Genomic DNA, 22,651 nt, shown 5'->3' with positions numbered 1-22,651 from the left:
ATTTGCTCTTTACCTAATGCTCTGTACATGTTTTTGTAGAAAAATACACCCTAGTGTCATTGGGGGAAATGTTTTGTTGTTGCTTTTTGTTATGCTGTTGAATTGTGGCTTTTCTTCCTGCTGGCTACTCAAGATACACACAATAGTGAGGGCTTATAAAAACTACACTAAATTGGTATGTGTTAGAGGTGGGAACCGAATCCAAGTTTTCTCTGCTATGAGATTGGTTCTCTATCCATTTATGGTAATTCATGCCATTTAGGTTGCCACACCCTACTTAATACTAAAATAATTCTCCAGTTGGTGCTGTGAAAAAAATGATCATTTCCTTGAATGCTGACATTGATATGCATATCTCACTTCATTACAAGACCACCTAGATAACAGACTATAAGAAAATGATAAATCTTATATGTATCAAGGCACACACCAAAATTTATTCCTGGGCAGTGGTTTGATTCTGCAGTTACAGGTGAGAACCACCAGATGGCTTAAGTAAACGAATACATCACACATGTAAATTCATGCAGAAAATCTGAAATGGAGGCGGTGAAAGAAGGAATTAGGAATTAAAATGCTCTACCCAAACAGACCAATGAATTAATTCTATTGCTGACACAAGCACAGACCAAAAGATGTTTTGAAATTGCACGATATTCTTCCAAGTACAAATGGTAGAAATCTGACCATTAAAAAGAAAATCCTGAACTGAATGGAATCGGTCAGTACTGTGTCTGCTTGTTTCTTAAAGTGCTTCATTCGTCTAAGCCACTGTAGATTAAAGTTCCAAATAAAGCCTCTAGTAGTCTGTTGATCATATATACCATACTAATGGTGATTAGTATTAGTATCACCAACTAGATGACTAAAGACCCTCTAAAGATTTATGAGACTAGCAGTAGAGAAAGTTTTTATTTTCATATATGTGAACAGACCATGACTTTTTGAAGGTAGAGAGGAGTTGGTAATAACATTTATGACTAAGTATACTTTGGGCATTTTATCTGTATGCAGAGCAGGCAAAATTAGATGAATAATTTTTTTAAAAATTGAAGATAATTTAAACTTAAGAATAGTAAAGTTCTGAGGCATGATCATGAAATGGAGATTAAGCCTTCTGATTACATAGTACTTGACATAACATATTCAGATAACACAACCTACTTATAAAACTTTCCTTAAAAAGGTCATGGACTATTTCTACCTCTTTTGGTTGGGGAACATAGGGCAGACTATTATCTATTACCATGCTAAAGAAAGGGGGAAAAAGTCTATTGATATCAGTCTCTTTCAATTGCCCTTTCATAAAACCCACTACAATATGATTTAAGACTAGAAAGGGACAAATCATTTATTTGTTCATAGATCACAGATTTTTAGGTGGAAAGGACTTTAAAAAGTATGTGTTCCTCATTTTAAAAAGAAAACAGAGTAAGTATCAGAAATGGGATTTGAATCTAGGTTCAATAACTGGATATAGATTTAAAGAAAGTTATTCAAATGGATTGGCGGAAGGCCCTGGAGCAATCCTTTAATGGAGTTTAACAAAATATTAATTTGCCTTTTATAGCCATCATTTCTTTTAAAAGTTTTGGAATTCTATTTTCATATGAACTATCCATGAATAGGAAACTGTCTTTTCCTGCTCAGGCTACGAGCAGGAAACAGAAAGATGAAAATAGTTGTTACTATTAATTAATTGTTTCAGTAGTGTCCCACTCTCTGTGGTCCCAGTTCTTTGTTTTTTTGGCAAAGATACTGATGTGGTTTGCCATTTTCTTCTCCAGCTCATTTTTTTTTTTTTTTTAGGCTGGGGTTAAGTGACTTGTCTAGGGTCACACAGCTAGGAAGTGTTAAGTGTCTGAGACCATATTTGAACTCATGTTCTTCTGAATTCAAGGCTGGTGCTCTATCCACTGCGCCACCTAGCTGCCCCTCATTTTTTTTTTTAAAGAACATATTAGGAACTAAGGCAAACAGAATTATTTGTCTTGCCCAACATTAACCAGCTAGTAAGTGTCTGAAGCCACATTTGAGTTCAGGGTGAGTTCACACTTCCTAGATAGTAATAGTAATTTTTGAAATATAGCAATTTGACTTGATTGAAATCTTTATTAAAACAAAACCAAAAACTCTTCAAGATACCAACCTATACCCATTAAATTGGCAATGATTAAAAAAAATCCAAAGCTAGTGGGGCTGTAGAGAAATAGGTACACTATTACATAACTGGTTATAACTATAAATTGGTATAATCTTTTTAGGAAACAATATGGCAAAAGAGAAGAAAAGGAAAAGGAACAGGAAGAGGGAGAGGGAGAGGGAAAAGGAGAGGGAGAGGAAGAGAGAGTCGAAGCTAGGTGTCCGCACAGTGGATAGAACACCAGCCCTGAAGTCAGGAGGACCTCAGTTCAAATTTGGCCTCAGACATCTAATACCTAGTTGTGTGACCTTGGGCAAGTCATTTAATCCCATTTGCCTCAGCTCCCCCCTCCCCCCCAAAAAAGTTACAGAATTACACTTATTTTTTGATCCCAGTGATTCCATTGCAATGACTAAGTCCTGAGGAAGTTAAAAAATCTTTTTCAAAAATATATACTGTAATTTTTAGTAGAAAAAAATGGAACAAATTCATATTCAATAATTGCAGAATGGTTAAAAATTGTATAATCTTATGAAAATTACTAAGTCATAAAATCAGATATGAAGATTAAAAATAGAAAATTATTTTAAACTCATGAATATAAAATTTAGGTGTTAAAAAATCCAAAATTCCAATCAACTGAGGTTTTTAATTTGTGCATCTATTTTCCTTTTGATTTAACATTGATTGCCACACAGAAGTTGACTTTCAGATCGTTCAGCTCCTGGTTCAATATCTAATTGGGGATGGATAGATGTGAGCAGGGGAGACTATGGGGTTGCAGGCAATAGGCAGAAGTAAGTAAGGAAATTCCTACTCTAGATTTCCTCCACCTCCCAGCTTATTGGACTTAGATGTTTTTCCAGGAAGATGTCAGGCACAACTGTTCTTATAATAACTAACGTTTATTTAGAGCCTGCTATATGTGGGGCACTATGCTAAGTACTTTACAATTATTGTTTCATTTGATCCTTAAAACAAACCTTGTGGGTTGGGGCTTTTATTTCACCCATGGGAAAACTGAGGCAAGCAGAAGTGTTTTGCCCATGGTCACAGAGCCAGTCTCTATATCTATCTATCTATATCTGAGGTTGGATTTGAACGCAGCTCCTCCTTACTCCAGACTGGGCACTATATCCTTTGTGACCTGTGATCTAAACAACTATCCCCTTTGGAATGGGATTCCTTTTAGCTCTTTTTAGTAGCCATGTGATCTCAGGCAAATTAATTAACATACCTGAGCATCATTTATAAATCCATGTGCCCAGCCTACCTCACAGGGTTGCTGTGAGGACTAAAGCATCAGCAGTATTTTAAAAACTTCTTGGAAAAGAACCAGAATATGCCTTTTTCCAGTTAAATCTTGAAACTTGAACTAAGGTATGAAGGAAGCCAGAGGGAGAAGTGGGAAAGTGCTCTAGACATGGGGGTCAGTAAAAGTCAATAATACCAAATCAGTTTGTGGAGGGGAATAAAGACCGAAAAGGGCCAAAAGAGAGAAGTTTATATTTGCTCCCCGAGTTGATAGAGAGACAACTGTAGTGATCTGGTCTGGGATTGACGAAAATTGATTTGGCAACAGCGTTGGATGCATTAGGAAGGAGAGGGGCACAGTGTACAGAGGGCAAGTGGGAGGCTAGTGTAATAATCCAAGCAGGAGGTGAGAAAGGCTTGGCCGAAGCAAGTAACTACTTGAGTAAACAGAAGACCAAGGGACATCGTGGGGACAGGAGGGACTGGATCGTGAGGGGACAAGGCTAACACCAAGACTAAATCTTGTTGGCTGAAAGATTTCAATCGAAATAGGGAAATTTTGGAAAATGGATTATTTTTGGGGAAAATAAATTGAGTTTAGTTGTATACATGCTGATGAATTCCAGATACTCTCACAACATCCATTAGGAAATATCTAGCAAGCAGTTGGAGATGTTGAGCAGACTTCAGAAGAAAGGCTGGGGCTGGATAGAAGTAATTGATATGAGAGTTGTCCATCACCGGCTCACTCCAAACTAAAAAATGAAATCCTAAAGAAGATCACAGTATGATCCTCTACTGACTGAAAACCTGCATGACTTTGGGACACTTCCCTTCTCTGGGACTTATTTTTAAACAGTGGGCCTCATTAAGTGATCCTGAATATTCCTATCAACTGTACATGCTAGGAGTGAGGAGAGGGAGAAGTAATCCAACCCTTGCTGACATATTGAGATGTCTGCCTCATGTGGTCAGTTCACTGATATTATTACTTGTTATTACCTCATATGGTCAGGTCTAAGACACGATTACTCCTAGTGTTAAAAACTATCTCTGTACTTGAAATATCTTGTGGGATGTATATAAATTAGACAATTTATAGTTCCTTAAGTGGCTATTCAAGCTCTATAATTTATAATTTCTTTTTTTTAAGAATCTGAGCTAAGGTTTCCTAATTAAAAACATTTCTTTAATGTCATTTAATCAACTGTCAAAAAACCCCAAAAGACAAATCACAAAATGATCCATTGAACATGATGACCTATGATACATCAAAAATGAATAAAATGAAAGCTTTTTAAAAAATCTGCTTGTCTGTACAATTGCCTCAATCCTTCACTTGCCTGATGAAGATCTGGCCAACCCAAGTCTTTCAGAACCAGGTCTTTCAAGGTGATGGGAGGGGGAATAAATGGATAAGGAGTAGAGAGAGGATTGGAACTAGGACTTTGGAACTGACATTAATTAGGCTGTGGAAAAAACATACTACTAACTGATGAGGTTTTCTTTAGTCTGAAAGAACACTAAGGGTGAAAAATAACAAGTTAGTTAACCATTTTTTGCTGAACCTTAGTTATTTGTTCTAGAATACTTGTGGGGCTATTCTATTGGAACCTATCATATTCCAGAATACAATAAAGATAGCAGTCTTTGGATGCAGTCTAGCCCAAGACCATCTAATTTCTTTTTGACAATAAATATTAGCATAGACCATGTGTGGTAATCCTGTAACTGAATGTAGAATCATAAAAAAATAGCAACAGTAAAAGGTATGCAATATTCCACCAAAGATTTAATACTTTATGTAAATGCAAACAAGCATATCCATCTTATTAGTATGCAAATTTTCTTTCATCTTTAATAAATGCTAAGATCATATATATATTCCAAAGACTTGTTTTAAGATAAATTTCTTTACTATCAGTAAATGTTTGATTTGTATACCTATTTTGCATACCTATATATAAAAATTTCTCAGGCAAAAGGGGTCACAAGTGGAAAAAAGTTTAAGCCCTGACACAGAAGTAGTGTCTCCCATTGATCCCAGAGATTAGCCGCTCATTTTGAGAAAACATTTGTATTAAGCCAAAAACTTACTTTTGGGACCTCTAAGTTACTTATTTGGCTCCATCTATAGAAGTCATTTTAGCGACTGAGACAACGCAGAGAACTGTGTTTATTTGTAATAACAAAATGTAGTTCCATTTGAGAAATAAAAAATGTTCTAACATCACCACAAAATGCTATTAAATATGCCTGAATTAGTCTGATGAACTCTGCTGTTACTTTCCTGCTAATAACTAATTTATAAAGTGCCTGCTCAGTGCAAAGTTGGTGCCTCTACTCTTTGCACGAGTTAAGAGGCAGAGATGCAGTGGTTCCAAGTGGAGAGCTGCTCTGTGTTTTCACTTTAGGTAATTGTTAAGCCATTAGCTTATGATTAATTGGTAAGGGTAAATTGTAATGTTCCTAAAGCAAGATTCCTAAAATCCTAATGGCAATATAGAATACACAAGAGGACACAGAGTGGCTAGAGTGCTGGGCTTGGATTCAGGAAGACAGGGTTCTAAGTCCTGAGCCACTTACCTCTTGGGCCCAGTTTTTCATCTGTAAAATGGGGATAACACCTCCTTTATAGGGCTGCTGTCAAAGGATAGAGGTGAAGGCTATGCTATGTATTTTAGCCAAGACTGCCAGAAGCAATTTAATTAACATTCTAGATCCAAATATTTTTTAGCTTAAAGGTATGTCTAAATCGGTAGTCAGCCATCTCTTTATTTCAGGACAACTGGAGGTAACATTTTAATTATCTGGAACAGGGAGAATGTTATCTTAAAATATAGTTTGGTATGACATTCCAGAACGACAGTCATGATCTCAAATTACTGCTCTTTCATTGACTGTTCCTTACAAATCAAAAAGACTTGTAAATGTTATAACCCTTTCTGAATGGAGGGAAAAAAAGGGTTAGGGTCAGGGTCATTCACCTTACCTGGGAAATGGCAAGTAAGCTTAAGCAGATAAGAGGTGCTCTTTACTAAAGTTTGGTCCTTCCTCTTAACTAATTCCCTAAGAAAGACCTTTTGTTTCTACCTGACACCACTTCCTAAAGGGAAAAATCAGGAAAGAGTTTTAGGCTACAGAAAACTTTTTTTTTTTTTTTTTCCCCCCTGAGGCTGGGGTTAGTGACTTGCCCAGGGTCACACAGCTAGGAAGTGCTAATTGTCCGAAGGCAGATTTGAAATCCGGTCCTCCCGACTTCAGGGCTGGTACTCTCTCCACTGCGCCCCCTAGCTGCCTTAGAAAACATTTCTTAAAACTTTTAGTTGAAATAAAAAGAAATTTTAGTGCTTCCACAATGTTAAGCTTACTTAAGAGAATGTCTTTAAAGTGCTTTGGAAACTCCACAAAAGTAACTATTCCATCGCCGGTCAGTTCTAGGCTGTCTCCACAGAATTAAACAAGAGGCAAGGACTTTGACACTTTCTATAACATATTCCATCACCTCGACGGCTGGCAGAGTGAATGCTAGCCCCGGGGTGACAGGGAGGTCTTGGGTAAAACGAGGCTTCCTGTTTCTTGAGCAACTCCAGTCTCACTTTCCCCACAGGCCCGTTGTGACAGGTGGTGTTAAGTAATATTCGCTTCCCTTTACACATGGGGTCACTGAGCTACCGTTGGGCGTAGGTGAAAGGTTTAGGAAAAAACCACACAGATCTGGGCCTTGGACGTCATTAGTCCCATTTTACAAATTAAGAAACCGAGGCCAGGTACCTTCGGTGAGGCAATGAATGCCAGAACAGAGTTCACACTCAGGTTCTTGGGCTCCAAGGGGCGCGTTTTCTCCTTCGTCACTTTCTGCCCCTTTTTTATATGTCTAGAAGCAACAGGCGCTTAACGGGCGACTAGCATTAAAGAATGCAGATGTCTGCAGCGGGGCCGGGTCTCAGTCCGTGGAGGGGGAAGAATCTGTAACTTTCTCATCAGTGACCTGATCTAACAGAATTCGGACCCAGGGTCGCCAGGCGCGGCCCACGCTCAGGACAAAAGTTCGGGCCCGTGACCCCGACTCCGAGTCCCAAGCGCAGGAATCAGTAATTCGCTCACAAAGCCCAGGCCAGAGACAGAAACCGCGAACGCAAAGCCCCTCCCATCAGAAGACTCGGGGCAGCCACGCTAGCGGAACGGTTTATGTAACTGTACAGGGGGAAAGCGCTCCCCCAGTGTGCTCAGACTTAGCCGAGCGGCCGGCCCCGGCGGCACGCCCACCCTCTCGCGCCTGCCCGGGACTCCACACCGCCCCTTTCTCCAGGCCCGCCCGCCCGCTCGCCCCGCCCACCCCTCCACTCTCGGCTCTCGACTCTCGACCCTCGACCCTCGACCCCCGACCCTGTCTATGCTGTCTCGGATCGCCAGCTCTCGGAGACTGTTCAGGGATTTCTGGCCTCGCTTCTCCACTGGTATGATGGGAGACTTAGCCTCAAAACTCATCCGACGCGAGGACGCTTTAACTGGCCGCAGCGAACCGCTTAAAGTAGCAGGTAGGGACCATGAGAGTGACGCGCGCTCCGCCGCGCAAGCGCGCTGCTGCCCTGCCTTCTCCCGGGGGACTCCTGGAGGAAAAAGCGGTGCCCAGCTTCATCCCGGGCACGCAACGTGGGGTGCAACGCAGGCGCAGAAGAGAACCACAACTGGCAGTGGGGGCGGGGGGGAAGCGTGGAAAGAGAGAAAATGGGGGGGGGGCGCTAAGCCTTGTGCTAAAGGCCTGGTTATGTTTCAGCAGCTTCGCTCTGGTCCGTTATTTCCTTAATTTCTTTTCTTCCTACAGAATCTCAGGCGTGTAATGATAATAATAATGATAGCATTGTGGTTTCCACTATTATCTTTCTGTCTTCCATTCTTGGGAGATCCTAATCTCAGTTTCCTGGCTTTCTTTAAGCCCGACCAAAACCCCCTTTTCTCCTGGACCTCTAGTTCCAGTGCCTTCTCTCCATTAATTATCTCCCTTTTTTTTTTTTTTTTAAATCCCGTGTATATTTGCTATTTACTGGTTCCCCCGTTAGACTGTAAGCTCCGTGAGGGCAGAAGCTGCGTTTTTTGGTCAGCTCCCAGGGTTTGACGCTTGACAAAAAGGCTCTTAATAAATGATGGCTGAATTGGATTACCTCCCGCTTTGTGAGACACAGTGTGGCCAGAGCCCGGAGGATCATTTTGATTTTTTCTCTTCACTCCTCTGCATTGTCTTCTTCTTGGGGTCAGTATTTGCTGCCATAGTGAACACTTGACTGGGAACCATTGCTGCCTTGGGAGGGAAAGTCACAGAAAGTGTACAGGGAACGTGGAACACGAGTGCTTCGGTACAAAGGAACGGTGGGGGGCGGGGCACGCCCCAGCCCCGGGCGTTCTCCGGGGTGGCTTCCCTTTCTGGCACACTGGAGATCAGGGCCTGCTGCTTTTTTTGGAGCTTTGCCCTTTAGAGCTTGCCCTGGGCTCAATGGGCCCTCTTGGGTAAAAGCTCCCTGTAGAAATGGAGAATAAAATCTCAGGCTGCTTCAGCTCCGCCCTTTCCTCCCACCAAAGAATTCTGTGGGAAGGGACTGCGAGAGCATGCTGTTCTAAGTAGTACCTGAGCAGGAATCAGCTCTCCGGACGAGTGAGCATTCAGCCTGAAGCCTTCCCGCGATGGGAAAGCCATTGCTTCCCGCTGCAGCGTAGTTCTCTGTTAGGAAATTTTCCCTTGTGGAGAACCCAAATCCTAGCTAGAAGCCAAGTATGCCATAGCTACGACGTATCTGTGGCGGATTTGCCAGCAGAAAACCCTAAACCCTTTTCCATGTGATCGCTCTTCAAGCTAGAACAACCAAGCTATTCAAAAGTGCAATGAATGGATTACTTTTCTCAAGAGTTATTTAGGTGAGAGCTGGGTGACCAGTATTGGGAAATGTTACAGCAGCTTGTCCTGCACGACCGCTGAAATCCCTTCAACTCTGAACTTGATATTTTAAGACATTCCCCCTTCCATCCTCTAACAGGTAAAAATCACCAGTCCTCCCGCTGCTCCTTGTATGCCACAGTCCTCAGCCCCGTCACTATTATGGTCACCTTTCTCTGGGCGGACTCCAGCTGGTCAATATCCTTCCTAATAATGAATGATGCCATCAGACGTGGTCTGGACCCTGTGCACTGTCACTCCATTGTGAAAGCTCGCTTAGGATTGAGGGTGTCCTAGAATAAGCCATGCTTACAGTTAAATGCAAAAGCCATAATGACCTTCTGCAGATGTTCATCATCAGCACTGCAGACGTTTCTCATGGCCTTTGAATGCATGATGTAACTAGTTCTGTCAATTTCTTTACTACTCGAAAGCAACTTAATATCACTTCAGCTTTTCTGGCTTCCTTATCACATTTGAAAAATCAGATTAAGATAAAAACCATTAAAACAAATGTTACCTAGCAATACCTCTATACTTGTGATCTATACCTGTGAGAAAGTATAGTTATTTACATCTGTACTAGGCTTCTTGGGAAGCTGTCCTAAACTCACGTGTCAGGATGGCCACTGTTGGTTGTCCTAGAATGACCCAAGCTTGTAACAGAATCAGTTTCCTTAGTTTATAACAATACAGAGCAATGATACCTGTTGGTAATTCTGATGATAGTTCAATTGAGCACTAAGTTTTTCCTTAATAGAACAGTCTTAATTTAAGTTATTGCAAGGTCTTAAGTTAGCCATGAAACAAAGAAATTTTATGCTTTGGTAGTTTCCCTGGGAAAGGGACAACTATTAGCATTCCTTAAGTCTCTGCCGTATTGGGAAAGAGGTAAAATACTGCCCACACCTAGGACACAGCCTAGGAATTTTCCTCTTGAAATCATCGATGCTACCTCAGACCTGCTCTCTCTAGTGATGAGCATAGATTTGGTCATATTCTACCACAAAATTTATTTTTATTAAATGTTATCTTATACTTTTCTTATTAGAATTTATAAATTAGTGTTAGCCAATCTTCTCTGCTTTGTGTCACCCATAAACTTGATAAGTATGCCTTTGATGATCTCTTCCAAGTTATTGATAAAATATGACATCATAGGGTAATCAGTAGATCTCTAGCATTCTATACTAACTACCACCTCTCCACAAACTGCTAACAATCCATTAAGGACTTCTGTCATTCACCGTTCAACTATATCTCTTTATCGTGTCTATAATCATATGATGGGAGACTTTGTCAAATGTGTTGCTAAAAGCCAAGCAAACCATATCTACAATATATATGTGGTGGATTTATCAGATTAATGCCTGTGTTAATACCTGAGTAACACCTCATGCAACCCAAAGATCCCCAGCACTGAATTCTCAGTAAAGAAAAGACACTTCTCACTTCACTGCCTAACCATTTACTTAAAGTACAAAGAACTTTCTAAAAGTTTACAAAGGTAAACTAAAACTTCAACTTTAACACTGATGTAAATGTAATTCACTAGGAGATATCTTAGACCCTTTTCATTTCAGATTGATTTGTGTGTACTTAATGCATGTGTGTGTGTGTGTGTGTATGTGGGAATGTAGTGCTTGTATCATAGATATCTATGTATAGGTGTATAGATATTTATTTGGAAAAATATTGTCTGTTAGTTAGAATGTAAGCTCCTCTATAGCCGATACTGTAATATCTATATATCTCTAGAGCCTGGCATATTGCCTGGCATAGAATAATGTTATATTGGTAGATTGACAAGAATTATTTGTTTAATTTGTTTTATCTATTAAATCATGATATATGGCGGCAGCTAGGTGGCGCAGTGGTAGAGCACCAGCCTTGAATTCAGGAGGACCCGAGTTCAAATCTGGTCTCAGACACTTAACACTTCCTAGCTGTGTGACCCTGGGCAAGTCTTTATCATGGCATAATTACCTTATACTTTTAATGTCACTAATGGTAGCTTTAGTTTTAGCTTCATACTTTGTTCAGTCAAGAATCTATCACATAGATATTTAATATATGCTTATGGCTTTATTAATTGAAGGAAAACTGCCATTCAATAAACTACTGACAGTAACCACGTCCTACTCTGCAACACCTCTAAGTATGAAGTCCAAACTTTCAAACTAATTTAATATTGATCTCCCATTTCTCTTCAGGCTACCTATATTGGCCAGATCTGACAATGTCTATGGGAAGTAATTGAATCTTGCTAGAAATGGATTAAATTGCTCTATGTGAAAGTCTTTGTATATCTACTGGCCCTAGCACAAGTATTTGAATTTTTGGTCCTTTCTCCTTTTCTGCCCTTATTATTCTGTCATTACAGTGATTTACTTGGTCTCCTTTGTGAAGGCAGTTTAATCCTGTTCTCCTTCTTGGTTATGTAGAGATGCTCTGAGACGGAGGAAAGAAGAGAATTCATGCTCATTCAGGTGAATGAAGGGGTTAAAGAAGCTTAAAGTAAAATGGTCTGCAGCATTCTCAAAACACCTGGAATTTATTTTTCATTGGAAAAAAAAACCTGAAACATCTATCATAGATTATGTAATTACTCTTCTTTCTCAAATAAACTTAGTTAATGGAAATTCTCCATGTTGACTTTTTTATATGACTTTTTCTTTGTATTTGGAAAACATTACTCTTTAGTTGGTAATATATTTTATGTTCTGGTGACATCAATCAAGGCTACTTTATAGTTTTTCTTGGTTTCCTTTAAATAACCACTTTTTTGCCTATATTTTTAGACTACATTTAGTCTAATTTTAGCCTTTTTTTTTCTTTTCTCCTCTTCTTCCTTTTTTGAACTTAATTACTTTGTATTTATATATAGTTATTCTCTTTATATTTATTCTTTTATAATCAATAAATGTTCTTGTATATGTATGTTTAATGTGTGTGTATGTAAATGTGTATATATATATTTATATTTATATACTGAATAGATGTGAATTCTTTTTAGGAAAGAATGTTTTCTTCTTTGTACTTTATGGTGTTAGTGCCCATGATAGTGGCTGGTACATTATGGATACTTAATAAATGAATTTTGATTAACTTCTCTTTCTGTGTTCATCCAAGTTGAACAGTATGCAACCTTTAACAAGCATTCAACACCTATCGTATGCAAAATATTGTTCAATTATAAACATTATTTTTATTGTTTTTTTTATTCTTTAGCTTTGTTATCCATTTCCCCATTCTTTATCATTCTTTTTCTTAGCTGTTTCAAGTGTGTTTCATCTTATTGTCTTGTTTTTTGTCATGTACATTTTCCCCCAAATTGCTTTTGTAATCAAAATCTACATTTTGACATGATTTTGAAATCTAATTTTAGAGGAGGGAATTGGAATAAGTTAATCTGAGTCATTTTACATTTCATAAATATTCATTTTTGCAGTGGCATCATTAGTATAGATAGGATATCTTTAGAGACAAATTTCTTTCATATTTATGTGAAGGATATTGTTGACATTTCTTTTATTTTGAGTGACACACACACACATCAGTAGGAAATAGTTTTTCACTAGGGATATTTTTCCTTCTGATTAATTTCTAGATTCTAGGCCACATAGTTGATATCAATTCTGCCTCTCCTTTCCTGTCCATTCCTCTTTGATCATGTTACTCTCTTAATTTATTATCTTCCTGAAATAACTTCTTTAATTATGTGAATACTAAGGTAAAAAAAAAAAACCCTTCAGGAATTCCTCATTGCTTGTAGGGTAAAGACTAGACTTTAGCTTAATGTTTGGGGTCCTTTATACATTGGCCCTAGTTTGCCTTTCCTGCCTTATTTCTTATTCTTCCCAAGAAAGGATCCTTTACTCTAGCCAAATTGGTTTTCTCACTGTATCTTGAACACATCCTATACTATTGCATCTCTTCACTTTTGCTCCTTCTGCCTCATCCTCATGGAATTCCCTCTTCTACTTTTTCTACATACACAAATCAACCATATGTAGTGTTTCAAAGCCCTGCTTTATACATTCTGCCTTCTCCTTGAACATTTCATGAGTATCCTACTCACTTCTCTAGCCAGAGGTGATAACTCCTTCCTCTGAATTTATGTTACAGTGATTGTTTTTTGTGACTGATTTGCCATATGATTTTTGCCTTGGGCATCTTTTCTATTGTTGTTTTGAACTGTTATTTAAATATTTTTCTTTAAGATTATAGATTGTGGAGCAATTGCTCATCTGCTTTGGGAGAAAGGAGTTCCTTATCTGAAATCCCCTATCTATACCAAAAGGAACAAATCTATTATTTTACTTTATGCATATTTATATGCTCTATCTCCAGTTAGTATGCAAACTCCTTCAGTGTGGTGCCATCTGAAGGATGAAGAAAAGCTAGACTAAAAAGATTTTCTTAGCTTAAAGGAATTCAAGGTATAACTAAGGCCTAAGGAAATTAGAAACAGGGTAAAGAATTGGATAGACCCTCAGCCTAATTCTGTTGTAGTTCTGAGAGATAAATTGATACAGCACATCCTCCATCTGTTCTGCAAAGAGAAATTATTAGTAAGTACTATATTCTGCTGAAAGGTAGTCACCAATGATCTATTTATCTATCTTCCTATCTATCTTATCTATCTATCTATCTATCTATCTATCTATCTATCTATCTATCTATCTATCTGTCTCTTATCTATTTCAATCATTTTCTTACTAGTGCTATCATGAATTGCATAGTTTAAACTGCAAGCTTTCAGGCTGCATACAAATCATAGTAGCTCACATTTAAATCGCACTTTAAATACAATTTGTCATCTGTTTCTCAGAATAACCACGTGAGGTAGCTACATGTGAGGATGAGGGAATTTGCTGAGAGAGCTCAAGTAATTTGTATGGCTTATAAGTTTATCTGAGGTTTGATTTGAATCTACTTTCCAACTTCAGCTTCATTACTCTTTCCACTGTCCTGTTTCCTCTATATTTAAAAATATTCTAGAGACATAATTTCTGGTAATTTAATCATTTTATTAATAATGTCAGCATTTTAATGGAAGGATAATCATTTGGCATGTTTAGGTCATTTACTTGTTACCCCCAACTTTGGGCTATACAAAGAATTCATCTTCTTTCTCCCTCCTCCTGTACCCTAAGCCTAAGAAGAAAAAAAGTTTCATCTTAGATTAGAAGTCCATTTTATTTGAGTGGACTAGCAATACTCAGAACAAGTTGAAAGAATGTTAATCCTATCTTTCTTCAGTTTTGTCCTTGAGAGACTGGATGAGGAAATAGCATAGGAGAAAAATCTGGTGTTTTCTCAGTTTTAATAATTGATTATCAGTATGAGAGAGAAATAATCATTTCTCTCATCAGCATAGTTAGTTTTTCTTTATAAACAGAATAGGTAAATATGGCTAGACCTAGGCAAAATTCTGATGGATAGAAAATTGGGCTTTGATACTCTTAGTTTTATTTCAACTCCTAAGTGGAGGAAAAAAAGTATCTTTAAACAAGATAAAGAGCTTGGATCACGTGTGTGTATGTACGTGTGCGTAAGTGTGTGCGTGTGTGCGCGCACGCGCGCACACTTACCAAAAGGTTTTTCTACTTTTAGGAGGAAAAACAGGGATGGGTCATGTGAGGAGCGAGGTCTGGCCATGGGACCCCAATGCTCTTGGGAATCCAAGCAAATCCAAGCGAGGAAACCCACTTCTGGTTGTTTTTGCCTTCATGATCTAACTTGCCATAAATCTTAAGGAAAGAAGCAAGGATATTTGGTAGCTATGGCTAGCAAGCTAGATCTGTTCACAGTATAAAAAGAATCCAGGCTGCAGACCCCACCCTCCCCCCATACTGAGCCTCAGGAGCAGGAATGCAAGGACATTGCTAGGAATGTTTAGAGGAAGGCTGCCTGACAGAGGAGAAAATGTTACATTTAATCTTAACAATATTAAAGTTAATTTTCCTGTCAATGCCAGTCATTCATAATTATGAATGAATTTCAATAAATATATGAGTTATATGTATGTGTATATACATGTAGTAAATATATGTATATAAATATACACAAAATATAAACATAAAAATTTAAAAAGTATATACAGAAACACATGTATATGAAGATACACAAAATAAAAATATATATATATATACACACCCCACTTTTAAAATCTTATTCCAATTATACCTCCTCCACCCCCATTTCCTGTCAATATTACCAACTTCTTTTTATAGTAAGGCAGAGTGTGGTAGAGTGGAAATAACAACAGTAGCCTTGAATTGGAATTCTGTCTCTGCTACTTGGTAGTTATAGGACCATGGGGCTAATAATTATACTGTTCCTACCTTAATTTATGGGGATTTTGTGAAGAAAATGCTTTCTACATATGTATTAGATGTTGTCATGAAGTTAAATGATTTTTCTCTCATCTAAACTTAACGTTTCAAAATTCTTTAAAGCATATACAGATTGTTTTTCAGGATTTAAGTAATAGGTAATAGAGTTGAAAGGGATTTGAGGTCACTAAGTCCAACCTTCTTATTATATTACATTATGATTTATAATTTACAAAAACAAAACACATTTACAAAATAATTAAAATTGCAATTAAAAATAGTTTGTAATTCATTCAGTACTTGGCTATAAGCTTCTTGATGGCAGAGATCCCCTTCAGTCTTTATTTTTACATTTTATATTTTTTAGTGTTTCATACAGTACATTCTACTAAACATTTTTTATATGAATGAGTGAAAATCTGTTGTGTGTTTGGATATGTAGGATTGTTGTTTTTTTTAAATTTGTGAAAAACAGTGATAGGGAGTTTAACCAGTAGGTTACATTTGTATGGTGTATTAAAGCAAAAATGTGTTCCATGTTTTTTTGTTTGTTTGTTTGTTTGTTTGTTTTTTTAATGTGAGGGAAAAATAAAACTTCAGAGCTGGAAAGGAATGTGTATCTGAAAGAGGAACCTCCACTTTAAGATAGCTGAAAAAGATCCATCTAGCTTTCACTTGAAGACTGCAAATAAGGCAGTTCTTATTTTATCTTTTTGCCATTTCAATCCATTACTCTTTGTTTTTCCTTCTTGTAGGTAAGTAGAGCACATCTTTTTCTTGAGACAGCCTCCCAAATACTTAAACACAGCTATCATGTCTCACTTCAGTTTTTTCTGCAAATTAATTATCTTCAGTTGTTTTAATTCATTATCCTATGTGATGATCTCTATATCCTTCTCTAGGCCCCTCCTGTTGGCTCTCATTTGAACACTATCTGCCCTATCAATTTTCTTCCTGCGAGAAGTGATTATAAAGTTGGTTATTAATATGAGGGAATCAGAGTTATTTCCTTTTCTGTTTCCTCATTCAAAGTCCAATTCTTTTTATTTTTTATTTTTTATTATAGCTTTTTATTTACAAAACATATTCATGGGTAGTTTTTCAACATTGACCCTTGGAATTACTTCTGTTCCAATTTTTCCCCTTCTTCCCCCCATCCCCTCCCCTAGATGGTAGGTAGTCCCATATATGTTAAATATGTTGAAGTATATATTAAATACAATATATGTATACATATTTATACAATTATCTTGCTACTCAAGAAAGATCGGATCTAAAAAGAAGGTAAAAAAACCTGAGAAGGAAAACAAAAATGCAAGCGGACAATAACAGAAGGAGTGGAAATGCTATGTTGTGGTCCATACTCATTTCTCATAGTTCTCTCTCTAGATGTAACTGGTTCTCTTCATTACTGAACAATTGGAACTGACTTGGTTTATCTCATTGTTGAAGAGAGCCACGTCCATCAGAATTGATCCTCATATAGTATTGTATGTGAAGTGTATAGTGATGTCCTGGTTCTGTTCATTTCACTCAGCATCAGTTCATGTAAGTCTCTCCAGGCCTTTCTGAAATCATCCTGCTGGGCGTTTCTTACAGAACAATAATATTCCATAACATTCATATACCATGATTTAGTCAGCCATTCTCCAACTGATGGGCATCCATTCATTTTCCAGCTTCTAACCACTACAAAGAGGGCTGCCACAAACATTCTTGCACATACAGGTCCCTTTCCATTCTTTAAGATCTCTTTGGGATATAAGCCCAATAGTAACACTGCTGGGTCAAAGGGTGTGCACAGTTTGATAACTCTTCGGGCATAGTTCCAAATTGTTCTCCAGAATGGTAGGATCAGTTCGCAACTCCACCAACAATGTCCATTTTCCCCCCATCCCTTCCAACATTTGTCATTATCTTTTCCTGTCATGTTAGCCAATCTGAAAGGTGGGTAGTGGTATATCAAAATTATCTTAATTTGCATTTCTCTGATCAATAGTGATTTAGAGCACCTTTTCATATGACTAGAAATAGTTTCAATTTCTTCAACTGAAAATTATCTTTTCATATCCTTTGACCATTTATCAATTGGAGAATAGCTTAGATTTTTTATAGATTTGAGTCAGTTCTCTATATATTTGGAAATGAGGTCAAAGTCCAGTTCTTGTGAAGATCAAGGCTGACAACGAGACCTTCTTCTCAATCTTGAGCGGCACCTATCCAACTGGAAAGCTTATTTCTAATTAAATCATAAAGAGAATCTAGTCCAGGTGAATTTTGGCTTGTTGTTCTACTCAGGTATGATTGGGTGGAGAATTGATCCTTTTTTATGGATTTTTGAAAGCAGAATGATTTGGTTAAGTCTCTTTGTCCAAGAATGTCCAAGAATGCTGACATGATCAGAGTCAAGTCCACCCACCTCTCATTAAAAAAAAAAAAAAAAGCTCACCTTATTATAATATTCATTCTCTCATTAATTATTAAGCAATCAGAGTTGATTTCAACTCATGAAGGACCCCTTTTCCAAAATAATTTAAACATTCAGCTGGCCTCCATACAAACAGGTATTTGGTTTCTGAGAGAACTACTGAACTCAATATATTATCTGCTAGCCATAATTAATAAATTGGTTATTAGTTATCCAGAAACTCTTCCTTTTGGGTTTTTCTTTCATCTTATTCAGAACATGTAATACCCTGAATTGAACATAATGACAATAGCTAACATTTATGTAGGGCTTTAAAATTTGCAAAGTGCTTTGATTTTTTTTTTTTTTCTTGTTTTATCATCACAACAACTATGGGAGATGGGTACTGTTATTACTCTTATTTTACAGATGAGGAAACAGGCAAGTCGGGGTTAAGGGACTTCCGCAGGGTCATTTCTGAGATATGAACTCAGGCCTTCCTGACTGTAGATTTACCATTCCCTATGGTATTCCACCAACATAGTATTCTAGATATGGTGTGATTGAGGAAGATTATAGGTAGGAGAAGGTATCAAGGGCTGATGTATGAATGGTATTTCCTAGTTGTTTAAGAAAAATTTCTTACTTGTCTTCCTTTCTTCTTAAACTTTAGATCCAGAAGACTATCATAGCATTGTCTAGAATAATTTTAAACAAATATATCGTAATTAAACTGAATTGTGCTTTAAAGTAATCATCTTGGAAAACTGCTTCATTTCTTTGATGATAGCATTGCTTAGAACATTTTTGCATCTTTTTGGGAGCCCTGTTAATGACTAACTTGGGAAAATAAATTGCATTTCCTTTATAGCAAACCTTATTTTTAATGATATTTCTTAGCTTGACCAACCAACTCAATCAGTAGGCTTGGCTCTCAATGACTTTAGGCTATTTTATAAAATGAAATCTCCCTTTTAGGATAATGATTTACTGTTTTTGGTACTATTCAAAGAATATATTATAGACACTGAAGGAAATTTTGTTTTCTTTTGTTGTTATTAGCAAAGGAAATAAAGTAAGTTTTTGTGAATAGACAAATCTATCCCTACTATTGGTTTAAAAAAAAGGTTCAGAGCCCATGGCTTTGGGATGGTAACTCATTATCATCATACTGACATATAATTAGAGGTACACTAGTAAAGTTTCACAATTTGTGCAATGATTTTAGTACCATATTGCTGGAAAGGAAAGTAGAACTAAGTCCAGCTCATTGATTTTATAGATAAGGCTGGCAAATATGAAGTGACTTGTCCAAATTTAGTTATATCATTAGCAGAGCTGAGACTAAAACTTTGGATTCTGGGATACCACTCTGATGTACTACTTTCTTTTCTTAGGAGGCTGTCAGAAAACTTATGGGAAATAAAGCCATATTTTAACATTTGCAAAGTAACATTAACTTTATTACCTCTTCTGGGTTATTTCTCAACTTTCACAAGTTGGAATCTCCTGAGAATGTCTATTACCAAAAGTAATAAATAGTAGCTCTACTGTTAAACCTAATGGTGGCCACTCCTAAGACTATTGCTCATTAATCCACAATGGTATGCTTAATATTAACATTTGGCCAATAGGCTTATTATTATTTATTTAGAAAACTAATTTTCAAAGGCAGTATAGTAAAAACAGTTAATATAAACATTTCCCTTTAGACTTGTGGTATATCCTGCCACAAATTTCCCCAGCATCTATGGGTGCACGGTATGGGTATATGCTATATGTTTTACAATGGGTTACTCACAGCTCCTGGTGCTAGAAGCTCTTTTCCTCTTGGTAGAGTCTTCACTCGGTTTCCCTTGAGTGTGTCAGTTGGATGGAAAGGACATTCATTTGGGTATTCAATTTCTTTTTGACTTGATATAGTAGTCTGCCATGAAGACTTATATATGTTGAAGCTGACTTTTATCTGGGTAACTATTTTATTTGTCTGTTCATGGTGTGTGTGCTTCTGCTCCTGGATAGGTGGATTTTTTCTCCTTCTGGTAGTTCCCATGATAAGGATAAGAAAGAAGAGAAAAAGTTTTCATTCCCCTTGCCATTTACAGGAGCATGCCAAGGAGCATGACTGATTTTTTTTTTTGTCACAAGATGTTTCCTGGGAGGTGTCAGGTGCTTTCTCCCAGTGGACAAAGCTCTTTATAGAGTTTTATAAATTGTTTAGAGATTTATTCACATATTATGCTGGGGTTGTGGGAAAACTCCTTACCATCTGATTTAGAGTGTTTGTGATTATATTCTGAGCCCTGCTGATCACATCAGTTGAGATGAGAAGGAAGACTTCCTTACCTTATTTCTGTAACATTTCGACTTTTTAAGGATGTTATTTAAGCCCAGGCAGTATGTCATTTATTCTATATCTTGTACTTTATTCTAGTAAGACATTCTTGAAAAAATTGTCATGTGGTTGGTGGTTGTCCTTTATTCTTGAAGAGGACCACAATGACATGATTATGGTAGAGTCAAGTTACAGTGTGTCTGGCCGTGGCTGATCAGATCAGTATGAACTTAGAATGCTCTAACACAGGTCAGGCACAAAGAGTCCCTATCAATGTTTAGGGTGGATGCTCTAAATTTGTCTATTTTGGATTTCTTTTGAGCTACTACAATTCTGCTTTTTTCATAGAGCACAGTCCCTTCTCTGATGAGAGCATGGATGCTGGGCGGTCCTGTGCCAGTGTCTTCCATATCACACAATCAATTCCAAGGTTTTTAGAGGCCTTGAGAATGTCCTTGAATTGCTTTTTCTGACCACCACATCATTGTTTGCCCTGTGTAAATTTTCCACAAAATTGTCTTTTTGGCAAGCATACTTTTCACATTTGAACAATGTGGCCAGCTAGTGGAGTTGTGTTTTTTGCAATAGAGTTTGAATGCTTGGCAGTTTAGTTTGAGAAAGGACCTGTGGTCAGGATCCATTGACCTTCTCTATAAAGGTAAAGGGAATAGATTGTCCTATGATCGTTGGGAAGGGTGAGGAGAGTATCTCTTTATTAGTCATTGTTGGCAAGATTTTTGCCAGAGTCTTCCTTAATAGATTGATTCTTCGCTTGGAAGATGATCATATATCTGAGAGTCAGTGTGGCTTCAGAAAGGGTTGAGGAACAGTTTATATGGTGTTTGCAGCCTGACTGCTCCAGGAGAAATGCCAGGAGCAGAACATAAGTCTATATGCAACATTTGTAGATCTGACCAAGACGTTTGATATGAAAAATTATGTCAAAATTTGGTTGGCCAGAGTTTATCGGTATTGTACAACGGTATGCTTACCTAGGTTCTGGATGAACCAGCAATGAACATCATGTAGTGGAAAGAACATCAGCCTTGCTTTTCTAAGACTTAAGTTTGAGTCCTGGTTAGTAAGATGATCACTTAAGTAAGGTGATCATTTGATTTCATTGAACTTCAGTTTACTCATCTGTAAAACTGCAATACCAATCCTCATATCATGTATGCTTTAAGACAGGGGTTCTCAAACTACGGCCTTCGAGCCAGATGTGCCAGCTGAGGATGTTTATGCAGCCCATTATGGAAAATGGGCTGAGGGGCGGAGACAGAATGTGAGTTTTTGTTTTTACTATAGTCTGGCCCTCCAACAGTCTGAGGGACAGTGAACTGACCCCTATTTAAAAAGTTTGAGGACCACTGCTAAGGTTTCTGAGAGTAAACAAATGTTGTAAGAAAACTTTAAAAACCATGTATCCATTGGTAGTTGGAGGGCTGACACTGGGGCCAGAAAGACCTGGGTTTAAGTCCTGCTTTTGACACATCTCGACTGTATGGTCTTCAACAAATCCTTCACTTCTCAGGACTCTATACAACTCTGTAACACCATAAGGTGCTAACCTGTATTGTGAGAGGGCAATTGCTTATCTGAGAATTCCCTATGCCAGTGAAACCACAGTTCTCATCTCTCTCATTGTGTAAGTGTGAATTATTATTATAAGAAATGTGCAATCTTACTTAACTAAAACTTCAATTAAAAAAGGGTTTACAAAGTTTTTTTTTATCCATGTATTATGTTTTCATTCAGTATGGACTGTCTGCGTAGAGTAGTGTTTCAGTGTTAAAACAATTGAAAAAAATACAGAAAAGGACAGGGAAACAGGGGAGATAAGGCAATGGAAGAAATTATAAAGAAAAACTCTTAATCTTCATATTCCCAGCTTCTTTTAGTTCTCAGTCTTTATGTATGTTTTTGTGTATGTATTTTTATTCTCCTTATTCCTTTTTTACTATCCTAGAAAATATTTTGACCTAATAACATAACTCTGGATTGTTTTAAAACCAACGACTTAAGTCTTTTTGACATCTGTGCATTCATTGGTTCCTTTGACATTGCAACAGTCTTTTAAAAAATGATTTTAAAAACTGATTGCTCTGACCTCATTTTTCCAAAGTGAGGAAGACTGCATCTTCCCTTCAGGATTCTTGAACTAACCTTTGGTGCTTGGAGCTATCTTGAAGGAACAGGGGATAAAGCATAGGCCCTGGAGCCAGGAAGACCTCACTTCAAA

The 22,651-nt window shown here is 37.5% G+C and overlaps 1 protein-coding gene across 2 annotated transcripts in view; it reads left to right on the top strand.

Annotated features, from left to right (window-relative positions):
• Positions 1 to 7,557: 7,557 nt before the first annotated feature.
• The window catches only part of MSRA (methionine sulfoxide reductase A), a 526,139-nt gene continuing 511,045 nt past the window's right edge, over positions 7,558 to 22,651 (top strand). For both annotated transcript variants that reach the window (XM_074287550.1, XM_074287549.1), the window contains exon 1: positions 7,558 to 7,938. In XM_074287550.1, coding sequence (XP_074143651.1) covers positions 7,794 to 7,938 — 145 coding nt within the window. In that variant the 5' untranslated portion in view covers positions 7,558 to 7,793. The remainder of the gene's footprint in view (positions 7,939 to 22,651) is intronic.

This window comes from Sminthopsis crassicaudata, chromosome 2, assembly GCF_048593235.1.
Source record: "Sminthopsis crassicaudata isolate SCR6 chromosome 2, ASM4859323v1, whole genome shotgun sequence".
In the NCBI taxonomy this organism is placed as follows: Eukaryota; Metazoa; Chordata; class Mammalia; order Dasyuromorphia; family Dasyuridae; genus Sminthopsis; species Sminthopsis crassicaudata.
This window is presented reverse-complemented; position numbering and strand designations above follow the sequence as displayed.